The following is a 24,611-nucleotide window of genomic DNA, read 5'->3' as shown; positions in this document are numbered from 1 at the left end:
ATACAATCCAGAACATCTATATCTTTTATCTAATCTGAGGCATGCAGATAAACCTATAATGGCACATTAATACAATCTAGAATATCTACGTCTTTTATCTAATCTGAGGCAAGCAGATAAACCAATAATGGCACATTAATACAATCTAAAATATCTACATCTTTTATCTAATCTGAGGCACGCAGATAAACCTATATAATGGCCAATTGACCAACTTAAACTAAATGACCATAAAGCACTGCAAATTTAATCTAAACTAGGACAGGTGTAGCTAATATAACAAGAAGCCCAAAATATCTTCAAGGGGCTGTATCATCTCAAGATATTATAGACAAGTCGGTAATTAAATAATCAATGTGCAAGTCCTAGAGCTAATACTTTACAATCTCATGAGATTAAAGAAACCTTTACTGTCCTAAAAGTCATATGTGGGGTACAAGAACTACTTTGTGCAAATTAAAAACTCTATGATTACTAATTAACTCTTCATAGAATATACCACATCAGAGACATATAGCTGATAGTGACCACTGAAACTTAAAACCCATAAAAAATCATCCCTTTTCAGTCCCTGCATTTAACTTGCACATGAAGAAGTATGATTTTGAAATGGTAATTGCACATTAAGAAATATGACTCTGAAAAGGTGAGCAGACAATGATTTTTGCACTTTTTCCCCTTTAAACTAGAGCCCACCAACATTGTCTCCTCCAAAACTAAATATACTTTTTCTTCTATAAATATACCCTCAATGCCTTCATCAATTCTTACATATCCCTCCCTTATCTCTTCAAAACACCAAGAAAAAAGAGAATGGCTTTGACATGTCCTTCATCTTCTTTCATCAATTTAAAAGATACCAAAACTTTCAAAACTCCCGATGACTTCTCCGGCATGGTTTGTTTTGAACAAACCAAGCCATCATGCCGTCTTCGAGCAAAGATTTCGATCCAAGCAGCTCAATCGACATGTGAAAGAACCTCGCCTTTGGAAGGGAGGACAAACGAGCAGACGGAGAATCTTCACCGCCTATCAGGTGCTCCTAGTAAAAATGAATCGAGGGTGCCGGTGTTCGTGATGCTGCCTCTCGACACCATATCCCTCGGGGGAAGCTTAAACAGACCGCGAGCAATGAACGCCAGCTTGATGGCCTTGAAAAGTGCGGGAGTTGAAGGAGTAATGGTAGATGCTTGGTGGGGGTTGGTAGAGAAAAATGGGCCCTTGAAATATAATTGGGAAGGGTATGCTGATCTTGTGAAGATGGTGCAAAAGCACGGCTTGAAGCTCCAGGCTGTTATGTCTTTTCATCAGTGTGGAGGGAATGTTGGAGACTCTTGCAGGTATGTAAGAGTGTTATTACAATTTCTTTTCAATATATTTTCACAATTTTGTCTTTTCCATATTTTTTCACCTTGTTGAGGGGAAGAGATGATTTATAAGTCATTTACTTCATCACCAAGTACATAAGCTCAGATGTATGTTCTAAAATAAGTGTTACTTTCTCATTGTTTTGTGTTATTTTTGCAGAAAGCATATTTTACATGTAGAACACTTGTTTTTTCTTTTTGTTGCATGATGATTTTGAACTACTTAAACCTTACCAATCTACAATTTAGCAATAGAGAGAGACCTAGTTGCAAAATGTCCAACAATGACATATTTTCTCTTGAATTACACTAGAGATAGTAGCCTTTTTATAACTTGAAATTACATTTTTGCTCTCTTTTGTTTCCTTATACTGGTGAAGGTGGTGTTGAATTTTCACTAAAATGTTACCATATCCCCCACTTGCGGGGAGAGAACTTAGTTGAGAAGAACTACTTTACTCAGAATTCTTCTCTCTTTAAGTTTTAGCATTCTTCTAGCTTTAGAAAGAGTCCAAGTTGAAAGTGGTAGTAAACTTCTAGGTATTAAGTTATACTGTCTGGTATGTCTATTTCACCTTTATTTTTTTTCTCCCAAAGTTTTTAGCATTTTTCATCTCCAGAGTGTGACCTAAAAATCATTGAATTTTCAGCATTCCTCTACCCCCATGGGCGCTCGAAGAAATCAGCAAGAATCCTGATCTTGTCTATACAGACAAATCGGGCCGCAGGAATCCCGAGTACATCTCCTTGGGTTGTGATTCATTACCAGTGCTCGGAGGAAGAACACCCATTCAGGTTTACTCAGATTACATGAGGAGCTTCCGTGAAAGATTCAAGGATTATTTGGGAGAGGTTATTGTGGTAAGGATCTAACTTCTGTAACAAATTTCTTAACTTCAATTCATAAGTAACCTCTTTTAAGCTTTAAATACTCAAATTCTATTCCTAATGCAGGAAATTCAAGTGGGGATGGGCCCTTGTGGAGAGCTGAGATATCCATCCTATCCAGAAAGCGATGGAACTTGGAAGTTTCCTGGAATAGGAGAATTCCAATGCTATGACAAGGTAATTTTTGGAACTAGAAGTATAATCTTTCAATTATGACAACCCAAAAAATTCTAAGGTGGATCGATTGATGCATCAAACAGAACATGCTAATCAATGAATCATGCGCCACGCATTCATTATAGATAACACACTGTAGAAACATCAAACAACATATGTCACCAAATGATATCCTTGCGTATATTCCCTATCTTTTATTTTTCTTCCTCTAAACAATTTTCTATGTCAAAACAGTACATGAGAGCTTCCCTGGAAGCAACAGCTGAGGCAATCGGAAAGAAAGATTGGGGAATAAGTGGGCCTCATGATTCAGGCCACTACAAACAATTCCCTGAAGAGACTGGATTCTTCCAAAGAGACGGGACGTGGAACAACGAGTACGGACAGTTCTTCCTAGGATGGTACTCCGGAATGCTACTAGATCATGGCGACAGGATCCTAGCAGCTGCAGAAGGAATCTTCGAAGGGACTGGAGCTAAACTGTCTGGAAAAGTAGCTGGCATTCATTGGCACTATGGAACAAGATCCCATGCAGCCGAATCAACCGCTGGATACTACAATACCAGGCATAGAGATGGTTACCTACCAATAGCTCGAATGTTGGCTAAACATGGAGTCATACTCAATTTCACGTGCATGGAAATGAGAGACAGGGAACAGCCAGAGAATGCAAAATGCTCACCTGAAGGGTTAGTTCGGCAAATAAAGAAGGCAACTAAAACTGCTGGAACAGAACTCGCTGGGGAGAATGCATTGGAGCGGTATGATGCAGGTGCATTTGCTCAAGTTATGGCAACAAGCAGATCAGATTCTGGAAATGGGTTGAGTGCGTTTACATATCTACGGATGAATAAGCGGCTATTTGAAGGGTCGAATTGGGGGCACTTTGTCGAATTTGTAAACAGCATGTCAGAAGGTGGACGGAAGACAAGACTCCCAGAGTGTGACTCAAGCAAGACAGATCTTTACGTTGGATTTATCACAAAGAATAATGTGAAGAAGATTGAAGAGGCTGTGCTCGTGTAAAAATAATGTGTATATTCATGTATAATAATGTTTAATGGTTCGGTCCATACTAGGGTAGTGAAGAAGAGAAAAATGGAGCAAAAAAAGAATAAAAAATTATACACCATACATTTCGCACAACCGCACAATTCACTGAGCTCTGAAGGTTGTTAAAAACAAGAAAATAATAAAGATCGTATATCTACCTCCACATCATGAATGGAGAAAAAATATTCACCATTGCTCTTAGAATCCTGCTTTTTGGTAGTCCTGGAAAACCTGTAGAGATTGGATCAATACATTGTGCTTTATTTAAGATTAAAATGAGTATATTGTACCTTTTGTAGCATGTAATATATACGTTTTTTCTGTTCTTCGTGTTTGTTCAAAATCAAATAAAGATTATTTTGAAATTCCTATTTCTATTTAATTTTTGACAATGTGAAAGTCTCCACATTACATTGCCAACTTGGATGGCCAAATGCTATGCAAAACATAATTATGTAACTGTTCCATAAAAAATTATAATAAAAAATACAGCCACGCTATAACAGCATCTACCGGACCCAACCATCCCAACTTCCAACACATGAATTTTGTAAAGATGTTGCCTTAGGCAAGTCATCTAAACTCTGAAGTACTGGAAGATACCTATTTTCATATTTAACCACCATCTGTGAAAATCCTATCCACCGTATCTATAATTCGAATTCAGCAGTCTTGTGTCATCTATTTCAGCAGTCTTAAAGTATCATTTCAAATTCGTTAAAAATATAAATAATGACAACTTTGTACTACGCCTGAGTGACACCAGGTAAAACCATTTGGGAGCTCCAAACAAACCAAACCCTTTTCCCCTGTAGGTTTGTATGGACATGAATCAAATTGGTTGCCCCAATAATTTCCTCCAAAGAATGGGTCATACAACCAGCACGATAAAAGGCTGGCAAAGAAATTTAGAGTATCTAACAACATAGGTGAAAAGAAATGTAAATCTTAGAGATAAACACCAAAAAACAGTATAAATTAATGCATTTGTAGCACAATTATATTTTCGTTCTGGAACACATTCACCTTCAAACTACTTTTCTTCTCAAGAAAGCACATTTAGGAATCTGTATAGTTGAGTACCTAGAGTCAATATGCCAAGATTTAAAAATGATCATCTGCTAATAGCATGTCTATCTCTTCATTGTCCAAGTACCTTCAGCGATAAGATCCCATGGCCTGACTCAGTTCCAAGAAAAAAGTTGAGAATCCATTTTTCACAGCAAACTTTATGCTGGAATCCTTAATCCAAGAACCTGCATATGCAACAATCCAGATTAATAGGTCGTACTATAACTTTAAACATGCATGAGTGATGAATCAAGATTAAAGGATGAGTGAGATAAAATTACATATGTTCTCACCACGAATAAATCAATCCACATACTTCTGCACATATACTAAATTGATAGGCATGGAAAATGGTGAAAATGATATCATTGAAAAAAAAGGTGAAAGAACAACAAAGAGGATGAAAATTAAATAACTTATACAAGTTAACCAGTTAGAAAGCATTGTAAATAAGTAGTTTATCCATTTGAATCATTTAATATCCCATATATAAAACAAGAGAACAATAATTAATTTGTCAATGATTAGAACAATGGCAATTATTGATATAGAATTAATACATTCAAATCTGTCCCCTAACACGAGGAGACAAGATTTTTTCACTCCGCCTGTAACTTAATGGAGTTTCTTGCTGAGTGTACTTATTCTCATCGACTATAATTAGGGCTAAATAACTTGGATACGGGTGCTTCCAGTTTCAATTGGAGCAAGGCATAAAGGATTTTCTTGCAGACAGAAAATAATAATAATAATAAAAATCAGGAATTACGGATTTCATAGGTTATTTGACAGACAGAAGGAAATGACAACTAATCTAAAGAACATCTCATATATTTTTTCCCAAAAATAATCCAACAACCAACAAGATCCGAAATAATGGAGATCAATATTTATTTTCCCACCTCTGATATGTTCCAACTCAACAAAAGGTAACTGGCATCCCACACAATCAAGAGAGTCCGATTGTAGTAGCACCTAACGATCATCACAACCTAGGACTCTAATGAAATTCTTCAGGAGTTGCCATACTACGTCTCCGTTGTTGCTCGGGCTGCAACTCAATCAAGTATATTACAACCCTAATACTGAAAGGCATAATTTACTTCTTAATTAGTGCATATTAGTAGATAAAGGTGGACTTATGAGCAGAACGTTTTACTTTCAAAGCTGAGCTCAATTACACCTTTACCAGAACCCAACTCACCCAACTAGCTGCATAATTCTCACCACCATCCTACAAACCCAAATTGACCACATGATAAACCCAAGTGACAAGATCTCACCACAGACTTTGCAGTAATGGTACACTAATAAAGAGATCCAAAGAGTCTTACGTACCCCTTGTGTAAAGCTATATTTTTCTGTGCTTCTCTTGCACCGGGTACCTTCATAACATATATAAACTTAATCATAAAAGCAACCTATAAGAAAATAGGTACATAAGCATAACTATTTCTACAAATTATAGCATTTAGAGTCCCAACCTAAATGATAGGTAAAGCATCAAATCCATAAACATGGGAAAGCCAGGCACGTGCAATATCTCTTTATGTTTTCCTTCATTTCAAATGATGCCCCGTCATATATTAGAGCATTATATCTCTATGTATTACAACTTCTGAAACAAATCAAGACAAATTAATTAAGCTGATTATGGTATTTCATCTCAACTTCGTCAATGATTCTATATTTCTTTTTTGAATTCTTGTTATAAATTATTTTCTCTCCCCTTAAGCTAATCATGTTAATTTTAAGGAGATTTTCTTATTCACAAAACTTTGTTTTTCCTCCCTCCCTTGTCCCTATGATTCAAGTAACTGCCAAATCTAATCTCTCTAGTTCAAAGTGTACATTTTTAATAAAATTATCAGGCTATCCAGTCCTACATAGTCAATCTCAATACTCATAGAGACCTGATTGCATCAGAAATAGTACTTCAAAGAGAGTGTGAAATAACTTAAATAACAGCTATTTTTCCACAATTTGACCTTCACAGTAGTATCAACTTTCATTTCTTGAAAGCCAAAATTGGTTTATTGGGTTTGCTCTCAAAAGCAAGAAACTTATTCTCCTAAATGCTAAGCAAAAATGAACAAGTAACAATGCAACATTGATGTCAACATTAATGCAATCAATCACCATAATTTCCAGCATGGTACATGATATGCATATGCGCATACATATACCAATATACGTGTATATATATAGAGAAAGAAAGAGAGAGTTACCCAATTACGAATGTGGAGAACCAGAGTCGGAATTGCCACGGCGGAGATTTTCAATCAAATCGCCTAGCTCCTTGCGAGCAGATTATCTGCCGAACATGAAGCCGTACCTGGGAAGAACAAGTAATTGTCCGATTTCAATCGAATACCCAGAATATAAGAACAATTGATCGTCCGATTTCAATGCAATACTCAGAAATTTGACAGAAGAGTGTGATCTGAAGTAGTAAATAAGCAAACCCAATTCTTCGAAGGAAAATGATTGTGAAAAAAAGAGAATGAATTACCAGAAGGAAACAGCAGAAAAGACGCCTCCAGTGGCAATTATTTGAATTAGAGTGAACGATTTTTCCATTTATATATATATATATATATATTGCAGAGAGAGAGAGAAAGAGTGTTGCAGGCTTCGAGGTTTAAGGTGGACTGGGGGCTTGGAAATGTTTTAGTTTGATAAATTTTATATATTCAAGGCAAAAGAATGAAGAAAAAAAAATTAGTTTCATAAAATTTCTTTTAATAATTACTGTATTTTTTTTCATAAATAAAAAAAATTATTGAATGTGATTCAAATATTTTTTTACTCCCTTCTCTCTCTGAAGGAAACACCTTGCATACCTTTCCTAACAAATGGAATATCTATAAATGTATTCTTCAATTTCAATTCCCATGAAAAAATCTCAAAAAAAGGGTAGAAAAAATAAAAATTTGGTGTGCAAGTTAGCCACAGAAAGCAAGAGAATTCACCTTGCAATTCACTTCAAGAACAAAGTTTCAATTCTATGATTTACAGTCATGGTAAAAAAGCTCTCTCTTTAGGGCATGGAGGGTTTCAACCATTCAATGCATCAGTTCGTGTTTATTACTCCTCTTTCTGCCCTCTTCCATATATAAAATTAGACTTGTTAAAGGAAACAAAAACTAAAATAATCATCAAACACGTCTGGTTCAGAGCAAATGTATTTCCTTGGAATGCATGGATGTGAGAGGCAAACCTCAAAATTCATATAAAGCCCACACTATATATTAGTGTGATATTCAAGCATTTAGACCTGTCAAGGATCACAAGGAAATTTTATTAGATATAAAATAGGTCATCTTTAAAATTCTTCTTCTAACAATAATCCCAATGGAACTATCTCCTCTCTTTTGGCTGAGCTAAGTTGGCCACCCTTCTTGCAGAATCAGAAACTCTCGTCTGATGCAAATGCTGATTTGAGGCATTCAGACTAATTCCGGATGACTCCGGATTCATTTTCTTGGAACTTCCCTGATCCGATTCCTCTATTGCTTGCTTCAGGCTCTCCACCACCTGGCTTATTGTTGGCCGATCTTTTGCATTCTTGTTTAGGCATCTATCTGCCAACTTGGCAATCTTCCGAGCTGCATTCTGAGAATATTGGTTTCTGAGTCGTGGGTCAATTATCACGGTAAACCTCTTGCTGTCAGCCGGGTAGAGTTTCACCCATTCCAGAAGCTTCTGCTCTGTTGTTGGACTGCTTCTTTCCACTGTCCGCCTGCCTGTGAGGATCTCATAAAGCACCACACCGAAACTCCAAATGTCACTCCTGATGGAGAGATGGCCGGTGTCAACATATTCGGGAGCAGCATATCCATATGTCCCAACCACCTGCCAACAAAAACAGAAATGACTAAAAAACAAAACAAAAAAATGAATTCTCATAAAATCACTTGCAATGTATAAATCATGTTCTGAAAAGTTATTAAACACTCCCACACATTCCACTAATGAACTTTGAAGAAACCATCTGATTAAGCCTTTGGAAGGGGTTTCACTTGGTCCCCGAAAACATAAGTTTGTTCCAAACATATTTAGAGAGATTTTTTAGTTTCTGGACAGTCCTTCACGAAAATTGTGATGGTCACTGAAATTCTGATCCAAGAGGCTTTTACTGAATGGCGGAAGAAAAGAGTGGATAGTTTTCCCTAATAGTTGATAGGGGAACAGTGATTCCTTCTGGACTTTTAGTTGGTTATTTATCTGTTTCTCTGCTATATTGGACCTAGTTATACAAGCGTTAGGTATTGAGTATAGAAACCGGACTAGAGTTTGTGGGATTGGGCGCATTATATAATTACTTCATATTTCTCCAGTCTTTGACTGTAGATATAGGCTTTAAACCAATCAATGCAAGTCATTGTGAGCACTTTCTCTTACAGTTGATTTCACATATTTAATCTGCGTACTTCAGACATCAATTTTAGATCCACAGAAACAAAAGTCATTGCCTTGATTTAATCATGGCTTATACAAGGTAAAATAGACTACAAAGCACAAAAACAGATGGCCAAGCCTCCATTACAGGGATGCATTACCAAAGAGTTTGTATATAAGATGTGTTATGGAGTTATATAGTTAGCAACTTATGCAGATAACAAAAATGCTATGCAGCTGTACTAGAAATTATCCACTTACTGCTGTAGATACATGAGAATGATCACCCGTTGGCCCTTCCCTGGCAAGTCCAAAGTCTGAAAGTTTTGGCTTAAAGTTCTTATCCAAGAGCACATTTGAAGATTTGAAGTCCCGATATATCACCTTCACAATTAACACAAGAACTAGTTCAACAATCTATTCATTGTTTTTAACTAAAACATTAAAGCACCCCAATAAGGAGAGATTCAGGCATAGGAATGATAATTTCTGAAAGGAATATGCTGTCAACAGGTCCCTCTCATGACAAGAGCTCTCTTTATTAATTAGCCGTCGGATTGAGAAATTTGTAACAAGATTGCTTTGACTTTTTTATTTCTATTTTTTATTCATTGATCTCAAAACATTTTTCAATCCAATTGTCAATAAAGAGAAGTAATGACTATTGTCAGGAAAGAGACCTCTTGATAGCCATACTCTTTCCCAAAAACGACGACTTGATTGGAATTTTCTTCAGTGGGATAATTTTCTTTCAGTGTCTGTTTGTCGGAATGCTACAGTTATCCAAGCCAGATTAGAGCATTTGAAATAAAATTTTCAGTGCCAAGATTATTTAGTTAGCACAAGGTTCCAAAACATTTTATATATATTTAAAATTGAAACTTAAAAATGCTGTTATAAGCTTACTCTTTTTGGTCAACTACTTTCAACTGAAATGAGTATTTTGTACCTGGACTTCCAATCCCTCGTGCAAATAAGTTAATCCTTGAGCAGCTCCGAGAATAATTTGTAATCTTGTTTTCCAAGGAAGAGTAGGCAAAGCCCTGTTGAAAAGATGATCTTCTAAGCTCTTATTTGGCATGTACTCATATACCAACAACCGATGAATCCCTCTTTTTCCATCTACAGAACAGTATCCTAAAAGTTTTACAAGGTTGGGGTGCTCAAGAACGCCAAGAAACTGAACTTCTGCAAGCCATTGTTTATGACCCTATATGAGAAAAGAAAAGAATTATAAAAAAACATTATCAAATAACAAAATTGGCAACCAAAAAGAAGATGATATAATTAAGACGACAACAGGAAGGTGTGGCAACATAGGTTTCTCAGTGGTTATTTAACTGGTTTGGGAACATGTAAAACTGACTAGCCAACTAAAAATAAATTGAAAATTAATGGAAAGAGTTTTAAGCAGTGATTACAAATTTCAATCCATGAAAAAGATAAAATAAAGGCAGGCTCGGGAAGAAAAAAATAGCACTAATGATATGTCTGTATGGCCCTTGCAAATGACATAATCCTTTGCTCATGACAAAATACTCATTTCAAATGCTACGAACAAAAGAATTAACTTGTTTCGAAAACTATGTAAATCTGTGGTGAGTACTCACTTTCCTAGAACAACTCCACTCTAATGGCTGGCTTTCTGGCTTCAAATGCCATGTCAACAAAATAAATAATCCGAACACCGTCAGTCATTCAAAGTCTAAAGCATACATCAGAAGTATTCCCTTTCTTTTCTTGACAGACTACTTTAGCATCAGCTTCCTTGTGTTATGGTAGCAACTATAGTACTCAATGAAATACTGTAATACTCTCAACTAATGACACATATGCTGAAAAAGAAATAATCTGGAAATGAAACATATAAAATTGTCTTTCTTAGTGGAAATCATTTTCCAACACCAAAGTAGAGTTTCAATTGTCCACGTGGCGAACATTTTTGGTACTTAAATGGAAAAAACACCATTCTTTCGGTTACTACTGTTACTCCTGGCCAAAACATTATATCGGTAGGGAAAGGAAAAATATATTTACCCTTGGTTTAACGAAATAGATATCCTTTATTTGTGTGCGCAAAAATATATCTTTTTTCAAACTTTTAGAGCTCACAATAAGATCCTTTGAAAAAAAAAGTTGAATTCTAAAACACTACTTGAAAAATAAAAAATTATCTTGGTACGAATAAGTCAACTCGATACACTTCAAATACCAATGACAAAATAAACCTTTGCTTGAAAATGAACAAGGTTCACTCTTCAATAAACTCCCATTATGTGGAAATCAAGTTATTTAGGACCAAAAAAAAAAAAAAAATCAAGTTCTAGGATTCCATCTAGTTCGTCATTCCCATGGCCAGGTTTGGGCACTACAGGAAACTGAAAGTGGATCAGTTCCTTGCAGTTTACTTAGCATATGAAGTAAAACTGAAATATATCCTTTGAATTAAGCATAAAAATAGAAAACAAATGGAGTCATCACCAAACAAGTGACAGTCAATAAAGACCGTATAATTATCAATTTATGACTACACTAAAAATATCTAAGCTGAATAATCATAGTGTTGTCAAATGCAATGAAATAGACACAATCTAATTTAATAATATCAATATTAAACTCTACTTAACATTTCTCCCCTCTTATTTTGATTTATTTATTTTATGTTGGTAGGTTATACTCAACTCAATAAATAATTTTTCCAATAATAATAATAATATTGTTATTATTACTATTAATAACATGATGCTTTATATTGTTTGCTTTCATTCACTATCTCAACTTAATATCACATTGATCATCAAAGAGAGAGTATTTCCACAAGAAAGCACATGCCCCTTTTTTTGTTCATGATTATATCTAGGTAGCAATTCTTCATTCTCTTTAACTGAAGATCTCTTCCTTAATATCATTCTAATAATCTTTCCAATATTGTTGCCGAATTGTGACATTTTATCTAAATTTCTGTGTTACTATATATTTGCCATGCCAATTAGATCCCAAATCAAAATATACAATGTTTTAGCACAAGTTCATCCAAAATACAGCAGGGAACATTTCTCACTCAAGTAAAGAACAAAGTGCATGTTGATACGTAAAACATCATGCAACATTTCATCACAAATTTCAAATCATCAGTCAACGAAGGTCCTATCGCCAAAAAAAAAATAATAATAAATCAGAGAAGTACATCAAATAAAGTCAGCCTTTTACCTAAACATGCACTAATCAGTCCAAAAGGCAACTTTCTGACTTTTTATGACATGCTATCTGAGGTTCTGAGTTTCAATATAATCCAAAATCACAAAATTTTAGTATAAGATCATCAAAGATATAGCAAGCCAACATTGTTTCACTTGAGTAAAGAAGAAAGGCCACATTTGATATATCTAACACTATTTCACATTTCATCACAAATTAAATTCAAATCATCATGTCAACAAAAGGTTCTATTGTTCAATTTTTCAAAAAAACTATATAAAAAAAAAAAAAAAAAAAAAAAAAAGAGTGCATCAAATAAACAATGAATCTTTACCTAACCATGCACTAACCAATCCAAAAGCCAATATTTGAAGCAAAATTCTCTAGAAATGATAGAACCAAATGAAACCAAGACCAAGTACCTGCAAGCCATTCTTGTTAAGCCTTTTAATGGCAACCACAATAGAATCACCCTGATCATCTGCAGGCCTAATTGTGCCTTTATATACCCTCCCGAAACCGCCTTCGCCAATCTTCAGCAATTTATTGAAATCATTAGTTGCATTTCTTAGCTCCGAAAGAGAGAACACCCTCAACTTGTGCTCATTCTCCTTGTACATCTCCGTTATGCTCCGCGGCGTAGATGGCAGTGAACCTGCTGACTCTGGAGCCTTGACAGACGGCGAATTATTCGATTCACTTCGGTCTTTCAATTCAGGTGCTGGTTTTGGCTTCTTAGGGTCGGACTTATCCTTGAAGATGCAGAAACAATTCATTTTTGAAGCTATTAATACACTCCAGAGAGTCTAGGACTCAATAGAACTTTAAAACTTCAATCAAAACAATTGTGCCTATATTTCTGTCAATTCATCAATTCGTGGAAAAGAAACCCAGGTGCCAATAATTTCCCAGGAAAAAGCAAAAAACCAGATGACAAACAAGGGATCAAGAAGAAAACATAACAGAATATGAGAAAATAATGAATTCCAGAAGCCTAAAAACAGCCAAACAGAACAGAAAAAGTAAACCCAGATAGAAATGAAAGAAATTTGGTGGGTTGTATATAACAAACAGCAAATTTGAAGAAAATGCTAAGAGAAGGTATTATATAAATATATATATATGAGTTGAACTAAAAAGAAAAACAGAATATGGTGTGAAGGAAAAGAAAATTCAATAGCAATCTAGATAAGCTTAAACAAGAAAAACCCAGACTAGAAATAGAAGTAAAATGGACCAAATGTTGGAAAATTCACAGAATTTAGAGAGAGAAAGTAGAGAGAAACAAACAGTCAACAAGACCCAGAATGAAAACAAGACCCTTTTCACACGCAGGTTCATTTCATAGTAGTCTCCGCGTTCCGGCTGTCGATTTGAGGTGAGACCAGAGGCTTTGGACCCGTGTTGGACACTTTCGAAGACCACTCGGTTTGGAAGGCGACAGTGAACGCTAACAATCATATAATTCTATTTATTTGTTTGTTTGTTTTCAGAGAATTTTACCATTTCATTAAATAATGAAGTGAGATTTGAGGATAAAAGGAAAGGATATGGTTAAAAATAATAATAATAAAAAATTAAAATTAAAATTTGAATTTGGAATGTTGGGGTGGTTTTAAAATATAATTGGATTTGATATATTAAAATCTGTATTGAAATACTTTCTAAAGAGGTTGGATTTGACAGGAGTCTAATTAGAGTCAAAGAAGATTTTATACTTTATAATAATAATTACCATTATTTTTTTTACCATTTTATATTTTATAATTCACTAAAGTTGGGCTCAGTGGTATTCAACATTAGCATTATTATATCGTTTCATTCCTACTACTTTTAAAAAATATTTTCATTCCTACCATTAGTACTTTTATTGTAACTTTTTTAAAGTTGTTACAAAATTATTTAAAAAGTAGTGGGAATGAAATAATAATGCTAATGTTCACGAAGGTGATGGTCCTCTGTTCTCATTCAATTAGAATTCAATTTAATTTTTTTAGCTTGAATTCTGTCTTCTAATTTTTTATTTTTGATACAATTCAATCTCATAAGAAGTAACGGACGTATACTAAATCACATAGAGCAAAAGTAGGAGGATATCGAATTTAAGAATAATAGTTTAAAAGCATTAAAATTTAAATTACATATAACAGAAACACAAGTGAAAATGCACGTTCGAGAGAAGATGTGTTTAACGTATGAAAGTAAAAAAAATGCCATGACTTATACAATATTTTGCTCAAACCTTCTAAAATCATACCATCTAAAAGCTAATTTGCATCGACGACATGTAAATCATGAAAAACGGAAAGAAAAAAAAAAATTAAAGGAGGTCGGTTTCTTGATTTCCTAACACAAAATCAAACGAAAACAACCCACCCACCCAAAACAAAAGTGATCGAGAATCTAATGATTATACACTATACTGGACCTTATCACAAGTTGGTTTGATTTGAAAACCTTTCTCATTAAAAGCAACTCAAGAGATTGGATAAGAGATAGTACATCCAATGGACCCCACCTCCATTTAAAGTCACGGATGACTCTCCTAAATGTTTATGAGATAGTACATCCAATTTTTATTTTTATTTTATTTTATTTTATTTTTTTATGAATAATACTTAAGTCACAGAATTTGATCACTTATAAGTGTCAAATAAGTGAATTGAGTTAATAATTATTTTATGTGATAATATAGGTTCTACCCCCAAAAAAAAATGCTAAGAAGATCTGATCTGTAAATGTTTTAAAATCTTGAATTTTACATAAATCTTTTTTTTATTTGAAAAGGGTAATTCGCTTGTCGAAAGAAATGTGAACAAATTGAAAAATAAGTTTCTACAGCTTAATGAAAAACATTTTGGATGTGTAACATAGTTTTTCAAAACAAACATCAAAGCATGTTTTGACCCAACAGAGCATCTCAGCTACATTCCAATTTTCCTAGGTTAAGTCCAGCTCAAGGTGTCTGTAAAGTGGTTTGGATTGTTACCTCATCACACGGTTACAAGGACCTACTTGACCATGATACTATATATATATATATATATATATTTTATAGGCTCATCTTTCTTAGGATGAGCAAATACAATATTAAACTCTTAAATATGTCATATGTGTATGTGTTACATACTATATGTTAACTGTCAACTAAAGGCATCATTACATGATCAAATTTGAACTTATTTGTTGAAATTTCTGGAAAAAAAGAAAAGAAAAGGAATTGTTACAACACCCACCCACCCACACCAACAATTAAACAAAGGACTGAATAAGCTGCAAAAAAATAATAATAAAAATAAAAAATAAAAAAAAATTCTTTACAGCAATATAATATATTATAGTTCTCAGTGTAAACTCAGTTTAATGCCTATTCAAGTGTCCCATGCGACTTTTATAACTGGAAAAATAACAAAACCATGAGACATGAGGCTAGAAAAACATGGCAATAGATTTGGGAGGTTCTATATTATGCCTAGTTTGTCAAAGGTTTGACCATACGGTGTAGAAGGATATTTTTTTTTATATTGGGGGTACCATGTTATTAGTGTTAGCAAATAATTAATGTATGATATTATGTCATAATGGCTATACATGTTCACGAGGGACTATTCAACTTGAAACGGCACACTTTATTCTTTTGAACAATTCAATTACTACTTTTCCATTCTTTTTATGATTGAATGAATTGAACGTGTGCAAGGAGGTCAAATTTTCATGTGTTTCTGTTTTTTCAACTATTCAATTGCTTACTTCATGTTTTTGTCATTCTATTTCAGTTTAGAATTTTTAATTAGGAATTTAGAAAGTCAATTTTATCGGACCGTGGATCTTAGAAGCACGGTTTGTCATATCGGCCGATTCGTAATTATTTTTAGAGTCTGATACCGTTACACACTTCAATGAGTAACCCGCTTCTTACTCGTGCCCATTGTTAGTCTATTCTGACGAGTACAAATTAGTTAGTCATTTTTATTCATAATTTGTTATTCAGTAAAAAAATAAAAATTAAAAAGAATATTATATAGGAGAAACGGAGGACTAACCTACCTAACTAAATCAATTACTCAATACCAGATAAATGTTGGGCGGGTTTGGATGGTTTAGTGGTTTTGGGTATATTTTGTCAGCCTTATTAGGAGTGTACAAAGAACCGATGGAACCGAAGAATCGATTAAAATAGTGTTTCACTTCCGGTTCCAGTTCCAATGTTTTGGAACCATCAATTTTCGATTTAGTTCCTATTCCAACCACATATTATATATATTATTTCTTAAAATATATAATTACTAATATACAGAAAGGTGGTGTGGAAGGTGACGGTAAATTAAGCCAAACTGAGCTAAACTAACTTGGGCTGGCCTCCTAAAACCCAATTTAGCCAAGCCAATTGCATCAACTTGGGCAGGCCTACTAAAACCCAATTTATCCAAACCAATTACATCAACTTGGGCTGGCCTCCCAAAACCCAATTTAGCCAAACCAATTACATCAACTTGGGCTGGACTCTTAATGTAAAACCCAATTTAACTAAACTGATTATATCAACATGGGCTGGCCTCGTAAAACCCAATTTTATATCACGGCTAGCTGTTGGATCAATTTAGCCAAACCAATTTTATACAGTGTCAACTTAGGATGGCCTAGTGAGAGCTCGAGGAGTTGCCAAGGTTGGGCGAGTTTGAGATATAACTTTATTCCAATCTATCATATAAAATGCTAAACTCAAGTCCAACCCTAACCCTACCTTTAACCCTAAACTAGTCAACTCGAGCCCAAACCATCCTTCTATTTGTAAATTTAATATGATCTTGAATTAATTTTAAATTGAATTACTCTTAAAAAAACAAAAAAAAAGTTTAAAAGAGTAAAAGACTTTTTGCAATTTTTTAATAAATTACAAACAAATTCTCAGAAAACTAATTCTCCTAAATGTTAACAAACAAAAAAAGTTAAAAAGAAAAAAGGTAATCATAGTTTAAATATTATACATAATGTATTCAAAATTATATATATATATAAAATATTATTTTTCAGATACTTTTTTTGGTGTTTGGCAAGAGTTTAAATCGAAATCGAGGTTGAGTTTATCGGATGGGGAGTGTAAAATAACTTATCAAAATTCGATGAGTAAATTATTTTTGTTATTTAATATATTTTTTTCTTCATAAATATTTTACAACAACCAAACACTAAATATATATATATATATATATATATTTTACATCCAAAATTCCAAACAAATGAAGCCTAATAATTGTCGGCCTGGCACAACCCCATGCAATGCTCTTATTAGATTGTTTTGTGAGAAGGGTGAAATGAATTTAGCACATATGAAGCCCAGATTACTCATAAAAGCCATAGTTGATATATTAGACACTGGCTCTGTTTGAAGATTTTGATGAACGTACAACACTTGACGGCCAATTAATATTTAGGCCAAAATTCACATACAAATACATTTACATTTACAAGCATACACCGAGAAGAAAACCCTCAACTATCTCAAGCACTTTACCTCTATCCTTCACTTGTAGACCTCCAACTAACCCTATTTACAAATTATTAAAGCCAAAAAAATGGAGAATACCTATCCTGCTCCTCAATCAGTCGCATTCGCTTCAACTGATTGCGGTTCCAAGCTAGTACCTCACAGCTGCATCATCTGTTTACAGACGGCAAAATCTAAGAGACAACATGGAACATTTAAGAGAACGGGATATGAATGAAAATCGAAAAGCCTTTTCTTGGATCAAACGGTTGGATTTGATGCATCATCACTGTTGTTTCTGTGATGCATTTGGTTTTGGACAGCCTTCACAGCTGCAACTCTAGCTGCATTGGCTGCTTTGTTGGCCGCTGCTACAGCTTTGCTTACCCTCTCATCAACCCTTTCCACATTGTAAGCTTTCTGAGCAGCTCGCTGTGCTTCCTGATAGTAAGGCAATAAACAATAACAGAACTCTCACGAGTAACTCGTTCAAAAATCAAGATTATGTGGTATTACAACTGATACAAAAGCACCTCGTTGACTTGAGCACAAGTTAAAAATCCTTTAGGATTCTTTTGGACAAATGAATGGATTTGAATTCGAGAGATTTGACTGTGTGATCCTAGATTAGAGGTACATGAGAAATATTTTGTCACACATAATTATCTCAAATCCATTCATTTGAAATCCTCTCAAATCCATCAAGTAATCTATTCTACATAATTAAACATAAATCCAATCATATGAATCCTTCAATCCAAATGAAACCTTCATGTTGGTGATGCAAAATCACTCCAGCATCAAGCCGGAAAAACGTCCACAACTTAAAATTTGATATTTGCTCATGGTTCGTAACTCGACAAAAAGTTGAACTCAATCTCCCCAATAAACTTTAATAAGTTGTTGGGAAATGGTGTTAGAAGTCATACACCAAGCTATACAAGCCAACTGCAAATAAAACTTCGCGATCTGTGTCTGTTCTATGCAAGCCACAAGAGGATACTGCTTGCAGCTCACCATAACCTAATTTTTCTGGTCTCTGTTTCTTGCCAAATTCCAGCACATGCTTAGAATTTCAATTGACCGGTGGTTGAATATGCAACTAGCCCAAAATTAGAAAAAAGAAAAGAAAAAAGTTAGCCCAGAAAGGGACTCCAACTACTGAAATCCTATTCTAACAAATGGAACTATATCCAACAGCACGATGGTAGACCAAGGTTGATGACATGACTCAAAATTACCATGGTGGTTCCAGGTGGATGACTTGATTTTGGCAAGAGGGAAAAAAGGCATAAGAAAATCCTTTTGTCATAAAGGAAAGAAACATCAGTTACCTGAACTGCATTGAGAACTTTGGAATGGTTGATCGTGAAGGGAGACCCAGGATGGGTGCTTTGAGTGCTTAAAACATTGATAACCCCATTTTGCCAGTGACCGGACTGAATATCCCCATTTCGGAAAGTGTACATACCAAGCCCCTGCCTTCTTCCCTCGTGCCAGGCTCCTTCATATTGATGTCCATTCCCAAACCGATACACTCCAAAACCATGCATCTTGTCTGCAAAATATTCTCCAGCATATGTGTCCCCATTTCTGCATGATTGTGTGAAGCAGAAATTCTCACTCAAAAAAGAAATACTTACATACGTACACATATATAAATATATATGCACATGTGCCCATGTATTATGATGGTATGCTAGTTACGAACATCTAAAGTTTTAAACTGCTTTTGTTCAGTAATTCTAAACCAACGAAAGTGTTAATACCTCAAATAAGGCACACCCGTCAAATTTAGAACATCCATTTTGGCAAGTTGAGAAAGTACTAATTTCAAATTTTTAAGTTTTTTGCCTTCATTGTTAACTCTACACACAAGATTTCTGACACAACTAACAACCATAAATCACACTATTGTGAAGATGCCTACAAGCAAACTCTAAATTGGATATATTGCGGAATTCATTCTCGCAATAACACAATATGGTTGAGAACGCATAAATCCTTGCAAACAGGATTTCTACACAAGATAAGGTTAAAGTTTGCAGTGATAGAGGCATAAGCTAATGGATTCAGCCCAATACTACATTTATCAACCACAATCAGCATGAACAAGAAAAATCAGGAAGTTGGTCACTGTATAGAGAAATTTTAAAATATGAACATTCAGAATGAATTAATCAAACACACGAATCAAAAAGTCCCAGGACATGCAAATAATTCACTTCAGCTCAAACTATGCAACCTGAACTTGTCAGAAAAGAAAGAAAAGAAGACCTGAATTATGTATAATCTAACAGCTCAATACTTATTTAGTAGTTGGTACATTCACAACCTAACCAATTAAAAGTTAAAATGGAGGCAGGTATCTGCATTTTTCCCGGAAGACGTGGAGCCCCCACTGATTGGCACTTGAAGATGACACACAATGTAAACTCGAAGTGATTTCCCTCCTCCTGTATTACATGTTAAGGTAGATACTCCTTTTTGTTAAACCACAAATACCTTCAGACCAAGAAGCCACATCCTGACACTGGAATCTACCTGGCTCGGAAGCAGGAACCAGGAAGCTTCCAAGAGAGCTTCGTCCAAGTTGGACCATACTAGTTCAATTGCCACTGGTGGGATGGTTTGAGAGTCTGTCTTGGTAGGCTCACCAAGCATCCGCCCCATGTGAACAAAGATGCTGCTATTGCATTTGCCTTACTGCATATTACGGAGGGATCTAGGTATCCGCTATTTCTAAGAAAATAGTTGGTTGACAAGCAACTGATGCCATAACCCTGAAAATGACTGGACTTGGCCTTGCAAGCCTGGCTATTGGGTTTTACTACTGACAAGGCTGGAAAACCTCACGATCAGCCCTGGGCATATTTTACAGACAGCCACGAATGAAACCCCTCACTGCTAATAGCTGTTGCTGTCCTCAAAAGTTAAACATGTGTGGAGCGTATGAATAGACATAAGAACTTCATTTACACACATGGGCTGCATTTACCATGAAACATAATAGTTTAAGCTTGGGTTTACCATCAACCAGATCCAAGCAACTGGAGCTGTATCCTTCACAGAATAGGTTTTATAACCAGATCAATCCTTTGATTCCTTTCTATAAGATTTCTCTCTTTAGATGTGTAGGTGAAGGCGTGAAGCTGAAGATCTGGTAATTCATACTTTCAGTTCAGAGTCCCATGAGTGCATATATTCTAAATTTCAAATAATTCCTAAGTAAACCCTTAAGCTTAAACTTCTTGATGAGATGCTTCCTTGGTCCTCACAACATGAGAAAATGATTGAGCAACAATCCAATCGTAATCAAATAGAACTTTAAAACACAAAAAATTGACTAAATTTGAATTTTCCTTGTGAAAAGACCAGTCTTTAATTTCTAAGAGTTGTATATTGTTGAAAAACTCAACTATCAGATCCCCAGCATTCAAAAACTGATCGGCCATCGACGTGTGGATAAGCAGATAAAGAATTGCTTAAAGACTTCAAATCACCAGTTCAATCCTCAAGCCATTACTGGATTCAATTTTGAGAAGATATCGTAATCTGGTAAAACAGGCTACAAAAGAACCCCCCAGGAACTTTATGAACTCCAGACACATTGGTATGATAATGGAATTCATACTAGAAGTGAAGTAAATAACACAACTAAAACAAACAAATATGAATCTAAGAATTTGCAACAAAAAAATAAATAAATAAAAATAAAAGGTATTCATGAACCTGGTGCAGGCACTTTAATGAACCCAAAAATGCAAAATTGAAAATCCACATTGATTAATCATATGGGTCAAAGCCAAATTGGATACTAGGATACCACAATATCCAACACTAAATCACAACAATCTATTGTAAAAAAACAAATTCACAACCTTGATGCAACAGCTCCAACTTCCCAAACAAAATTACAGAAATGAAAGCATATATAAACAATAGACTATCAACAAAAGGGAACTGTTTGATATAGATAATCACTAATGTATGGTGAAGTGAGGTTAAAACAAACATATAATTAAGGTGTTTAAACTAATGTATGGTGAAGTCAGGTTAAAGCATCAACATATAATTAAGGTGCATAGATATTTATCAATGGATTCACCAAACTTAGATGAGAAAATTTACCTGAAATGGTAATGACCAAGCCCGTGTTTGACGCCCCACTTGAACTCCCCAACATAGCAGCTCCCATCCCTACAAGTATGCACCCCACGCCCATGACACTGCCCATTACACCACTCTCCGGCATAAACATCACCAAAGTAAAACCTATACACCCCAGCTCCATGTCTCAACCCTTGCCGGTACTGCCCACGATACCGGCTCCCTTTTGCCCATGTCTCCACACCATACCCATCATACCTCTCATCAACCCAGTCCCCCTCATACCTCCCACTCATGTGGTAGTAATAAACCCCACTTCCAGAGCAATTCCCTTTATGGAATTCACCCTCATAAACATCCCCATTTCTATAAACCTGTACCCAAGACCCCGAATTCACCCTTTTCTCTGATTTTGCCTTTGACCCAATTAACCAAACAACTGGAAGGTGCGATTTTGAGGCTGTAGTTGTTGATGAAAGCTTAGTTGGGAAGGTACGAGCAAGAAATAGGCGAATTGAAGGAAGGCGAGGGAGAGCTAGATTAAGCGAAATTACAAGAGCAGCTGAGAAAGCAAAAACAGGTAGGAAATCAAGAAGGAAAATGCTATGATGGGTTGAGGTCAAGAAGTACAGAGATGGCAATGAAAGAATAATGAACACACGCAAATGTACTCGAAGCCATCGGACACTATAAAAGTGGCGAAAAAGTCTCAGAGCGATTGTTCTACATGCCAAAGCTACTCCAAATGAGGAAGAACAAAGAGTTGAAATGGTTCGGGACATTAGAGGCCTTTTGTGGGATGTTGAAGGAAGGGTTTCGTTTGTTGATGTGGTGTTGCAAATTGGTTCATTCTGAAACTGGGTCTGTTTGGGATTTTGATGGGTTGTTGTTGATGGGTCTGATTGTTTGGAAGATGGGAATCGAAGGGAAGAAAGAGATGGGATTTGGATTCTGAGATGGTTTTTGGATTGACTGGTGGACCGGTTTAGGGTTTGAATCTGAAGGTGTTTTTGGTCGATTGAAGGAGGGAAAATTGACGGGTTTCGGTTAAAATCGGAAGAGAGACCACTCCTATCTTCTCCGATCAGGTCGAAAATTTTCTGATGCATTTACGTAAATACAGAGGAAATGGTTTTTCCGTTGTTCCTCGCCACTTCCTTCTTTCACTTTCTCTCTATAAGATGTGTTGTTCTTCTTCGACACATCAATTTGAACTATGTGTCGTGTGGGTTTAAATTACACTTTCTGGTTGTGGTTTTGGATTTGGAATTTATGTAGAGACAAGACGAAGTGGGGGTTGGAGAACTCGTTCAGGGGACTCCTGATGATATAATGAGAGAAGTGGGGCCATGTGGAAAATAACCATTTTTTAAATAAATTTTCTGATTTACTTGTGTGCCATTACTTTTTATCTATCGAATTATTTTTATAAATAATTAAGTTAAAATTAGTAAATTATTTTTTCGAAATAGTACTTAATTAAAAAATGACTATTAGACTATTTTATTTTTATTTATTTTGCATTTACTATTTAGAATGATAAAGTATTGCTATAAAATTATCATAATAATTATCATTTTTGTTTTAATCATGAGCTCCAGAAATAAAAAATGTGTAATTAGCTGACAACCAAATATGCTCGTAACTCTTTAATCATGAATATAAATAAGGTCAAACATATAAATTTTATTTTTTCATTCTTTTCAGTTATATATCTTACTCAAGTATGATTCGTTAATCTTTTTGGAAATTTATTTTTATAAAATTCTATTTTGTGTGTCTATAACAATGTGTGTGCGCCACATTGGTGGTTATGCTGGTGTTGGTTGGGTGTTTTGAGGGAATGGGGTTCTCATTTGCTACCATATTGATTTTCATGTGCTTTCAAGTTTCTATAACCCACCCACTAGAAATCATCACACCCGAAGAATGCAACTAATTAAAAGAATAACAAGAGAAAAATAAAGTTGCCAAGACCAAAAAAAATTCAAATGTCTAATAAATGTTATGTAATTTAAAATTGTTAAAAAAAATAAAAATAAAATATTTACGAATTTGGTCAACATTAATTTGGAATTACCTTAATATTATAATCGTAAAATTATTGAAATTCTTTTTCAATAATTTATATAAAATAATTTTAACGTGAGAACGATCTCATCGTAAATTGCACCCCTCATAATCAATCAATCTAAGTAATGGTTATGTGAGAGCATGTACAAACATTTTCTTATTTATTAATAAGATTTAATAGTGTCCAGTGATATTTCATTATCAAGGTGCCTCATAGTCTATCAATCTAGTTAATGATAAATTGATAATGTGATGGCACATACATCTTTTTATTATTATTTATTAACAAAAAAATTTAGTGTTTAATATATTTTATTGTCACGTTGTTCTTTTTAAAGTGAAAAGAAGAGGATTTGAATTTTGGCATTAAAAAAAAAAAAATGGTTTACACTTTGCTTATTTAAACAAAAAAAAAAAAAAAAAATGCTTAATTTATTTTGTACATGAATTGTGCATAAGAAAAGGCATCTAGGTAAATTTGACAAAGTTGAAGGGGTCCACCACAATTTGGCAGCCACCTGTGGTCGCTTCGCCTCATATCACTCACTTCACTTGCGCCAAAATGACAAAAGGCTCGTTCAAAAACGGTAGCTCTGGTTAACGGTTAACCATCAATCTATCCACGTGTCACTTTATGACGATGACACGTTGCACACAACAAATATATATATATACCTATATATTGGCATTGCATAATGGATATCTCTTCCAGCTCATTTTTTAATTTGAAGAGATAAGGGCAGACTTTGTTAGCCCCATTTACGGAAAATCCACGTAGGATTGAA

At 34.8% G+C, this 24,611-nt stretch overlaps 3 protein-coding genes across 4 annotated transcripts; 1 reads left to right on the top strand and 2 right to left on the bottom strand.

The window, feature by feature from the left end:
- Window positions 1–760: 760 nt before the first annotated feature.
- Window positions 761–3,811, top strand: LOC132304145 (beta-amylase 3, chloroplastic-like). The gene is made up of 4 exons (XM_059801705.1): window positions 761–1,340; window positions 2,018–2,228; window positions 2,322–2,432; window positions 2,667–3,811. Exons 1-4 carry the CDS (start codon window positions 814–816, stop codon window positions 3,456–3,458), a joined length of 1,641 nt encoding a protein of 546 aa, XP_059657688.1. The 5' UTR covers window positions 761–813; the 3' UTR covers window positions 3,459–3,811.
- LOC132304146 (probable serine/threonine-protein kinase PBL19) lies at window positions 3,537–13,589 on the bottom strand. Of its 2 annotated transcripts, none has more exons than XM_059801706.1 (6): window positions 12,578–13,589; window positions 9,907–10,167; window positions 9,219–9,341; window positions 7,069–8,411; window positions 6,785–6,891; window positions 3,537–4,741 (listed from the first exon to the last, which is right to left on the bottom strand). In XM_059801706.1, the coding sequence occupies exons 1-4, from the start codon at window positions 12,929–12,931 to the stop codon at window positions 7,917–7,919; spliced, it is 1,233 nt and encodes a 410-aa protein (XP_059657689.1). In that variant the 5' UTR covers window positions 12,932–13,589; the 3' UTR covers window positions 3,537–4,741; window positions 6,785–6,891; window positions 7,069–7,916. The 2 variants fall into 2 exon arrangements, with proteins under 2 accessions (XP_059657689.1, XP_059657690.1); XM_059801707.1 differs by having other exon boundaries at window positions 7,777–8,411.
- Window positions 13,590–17,497: 3,908 nt separating this feature from the next.
- LOC132304144 (uncharacterized) lies at window positions 17,498–23,043 on the bottom strand. The gene is made up of 3 exons (XM_059801704.1): window positions 21,775–23,043; window positions 18,978–19,236; window positions 17,498–18,084 (listed from the first exon to the last, which is right to left on the bottom strand). Exons 1-3 carry the CDS (start codon window positions 22,860–22,862, stop codon window positions 17,905–17,907), a joined length of 1,527 nt encoding a protein of 508 aa, XP_059657687.1. The 5' UTR covers window positions 22,863–23,043; the 3' UTR covers window positions 17,498–17,904.
- Between the last annotated feature and the right edge of the window lie 1,568 nt (window positions 23,044–24,611).

Source organism: Cornus florida, unplaced genomic scaffold (genome assembly GCF_030987335.1).
Source record: "Cornus florida cultivar Cherokee Brave unplaced genomic scaffold, ASM3098733v1 CherokeeBrave_3.0.0_Hap2_Chr04, whole genome shotgun sequence".
Classification (NCBI taxonomy): Eukaryota; Viridiplantae; Streptophyta; class Magnoliopsida; order Cornales; family Cornaceae; genus Cornus; species Cornus florida.
This window is presented reverse-complemented; position numbering and strand designations above follow the sequence as displayed.

Excerpts from the sequence above, each read along its gene's own strand:
- LOC132304144 (XM_059801704.1), bottom strand. The coding sequence starts at position 22,862 with ATGCATCAGAAAATTTTCGACCTGATCGGAGAAGATAGGAGTGGTCTC. Across the intron at positions 19,237-21,774 it reads CTTGGTCATTACCATTTCAG|AAATGGGGACACATATGCTG; the intron begins GTAAATTTTCTC and ends ACAATCATGCAG. Across the intron at positions 18,085-18,977 it reads AAGTTCTCAATGCAGTTCAG|GAAGCACAGCGAGCTGCTCA; the intron begins GTAACTGATGTT and ends CCTTACTATCAG.
- LOC132304145 (XM_059801705.1), top strand. The coding sequence starts at position 814 with ATGGCTTTGACATGTCCTTCATCTTCTTTCATCAATTTAAAAGATACC. Across the intron at positions 2,229-2,321 it reads ATTTGGGAGAGGTTATTGTG|GAAATTCAAGTGGGGATGGG; the intron begins GTAAGGATCTAA and ends TTCCTAATGCAG. Across the intron at positions 2,433-2,666 it reads AATTCCAATGCTATGACAAG|TACATGAGAGCTTCCCTGGA; the intron begins GTAATTTTTGGA and ends ATGTCAAAACAG.
- LOC132304146 (XM_059801706.1), bottom strand. The coding sequence starts at position 12,931 with ATGAATTGTTTCTGCATCTTCAAGGATAAGTCCGACCCTAAGAAGCCA. Across the intron at positions 10,168-12,577 it reads TTAACAAGAATGGCTTGCAG|GGTCATAAACAATGGCTTGC; the intron begins GTACTTGGTCTT and ends TTTCTCATATAG. Across the intron at positions 8,412-9,218 it reads ATTCTCATGTATCTACAGCA|GTGGTTGGGACATATGGATA; the intron begins GTAAGTGGATAA and ends TTTTGTTGGCAG.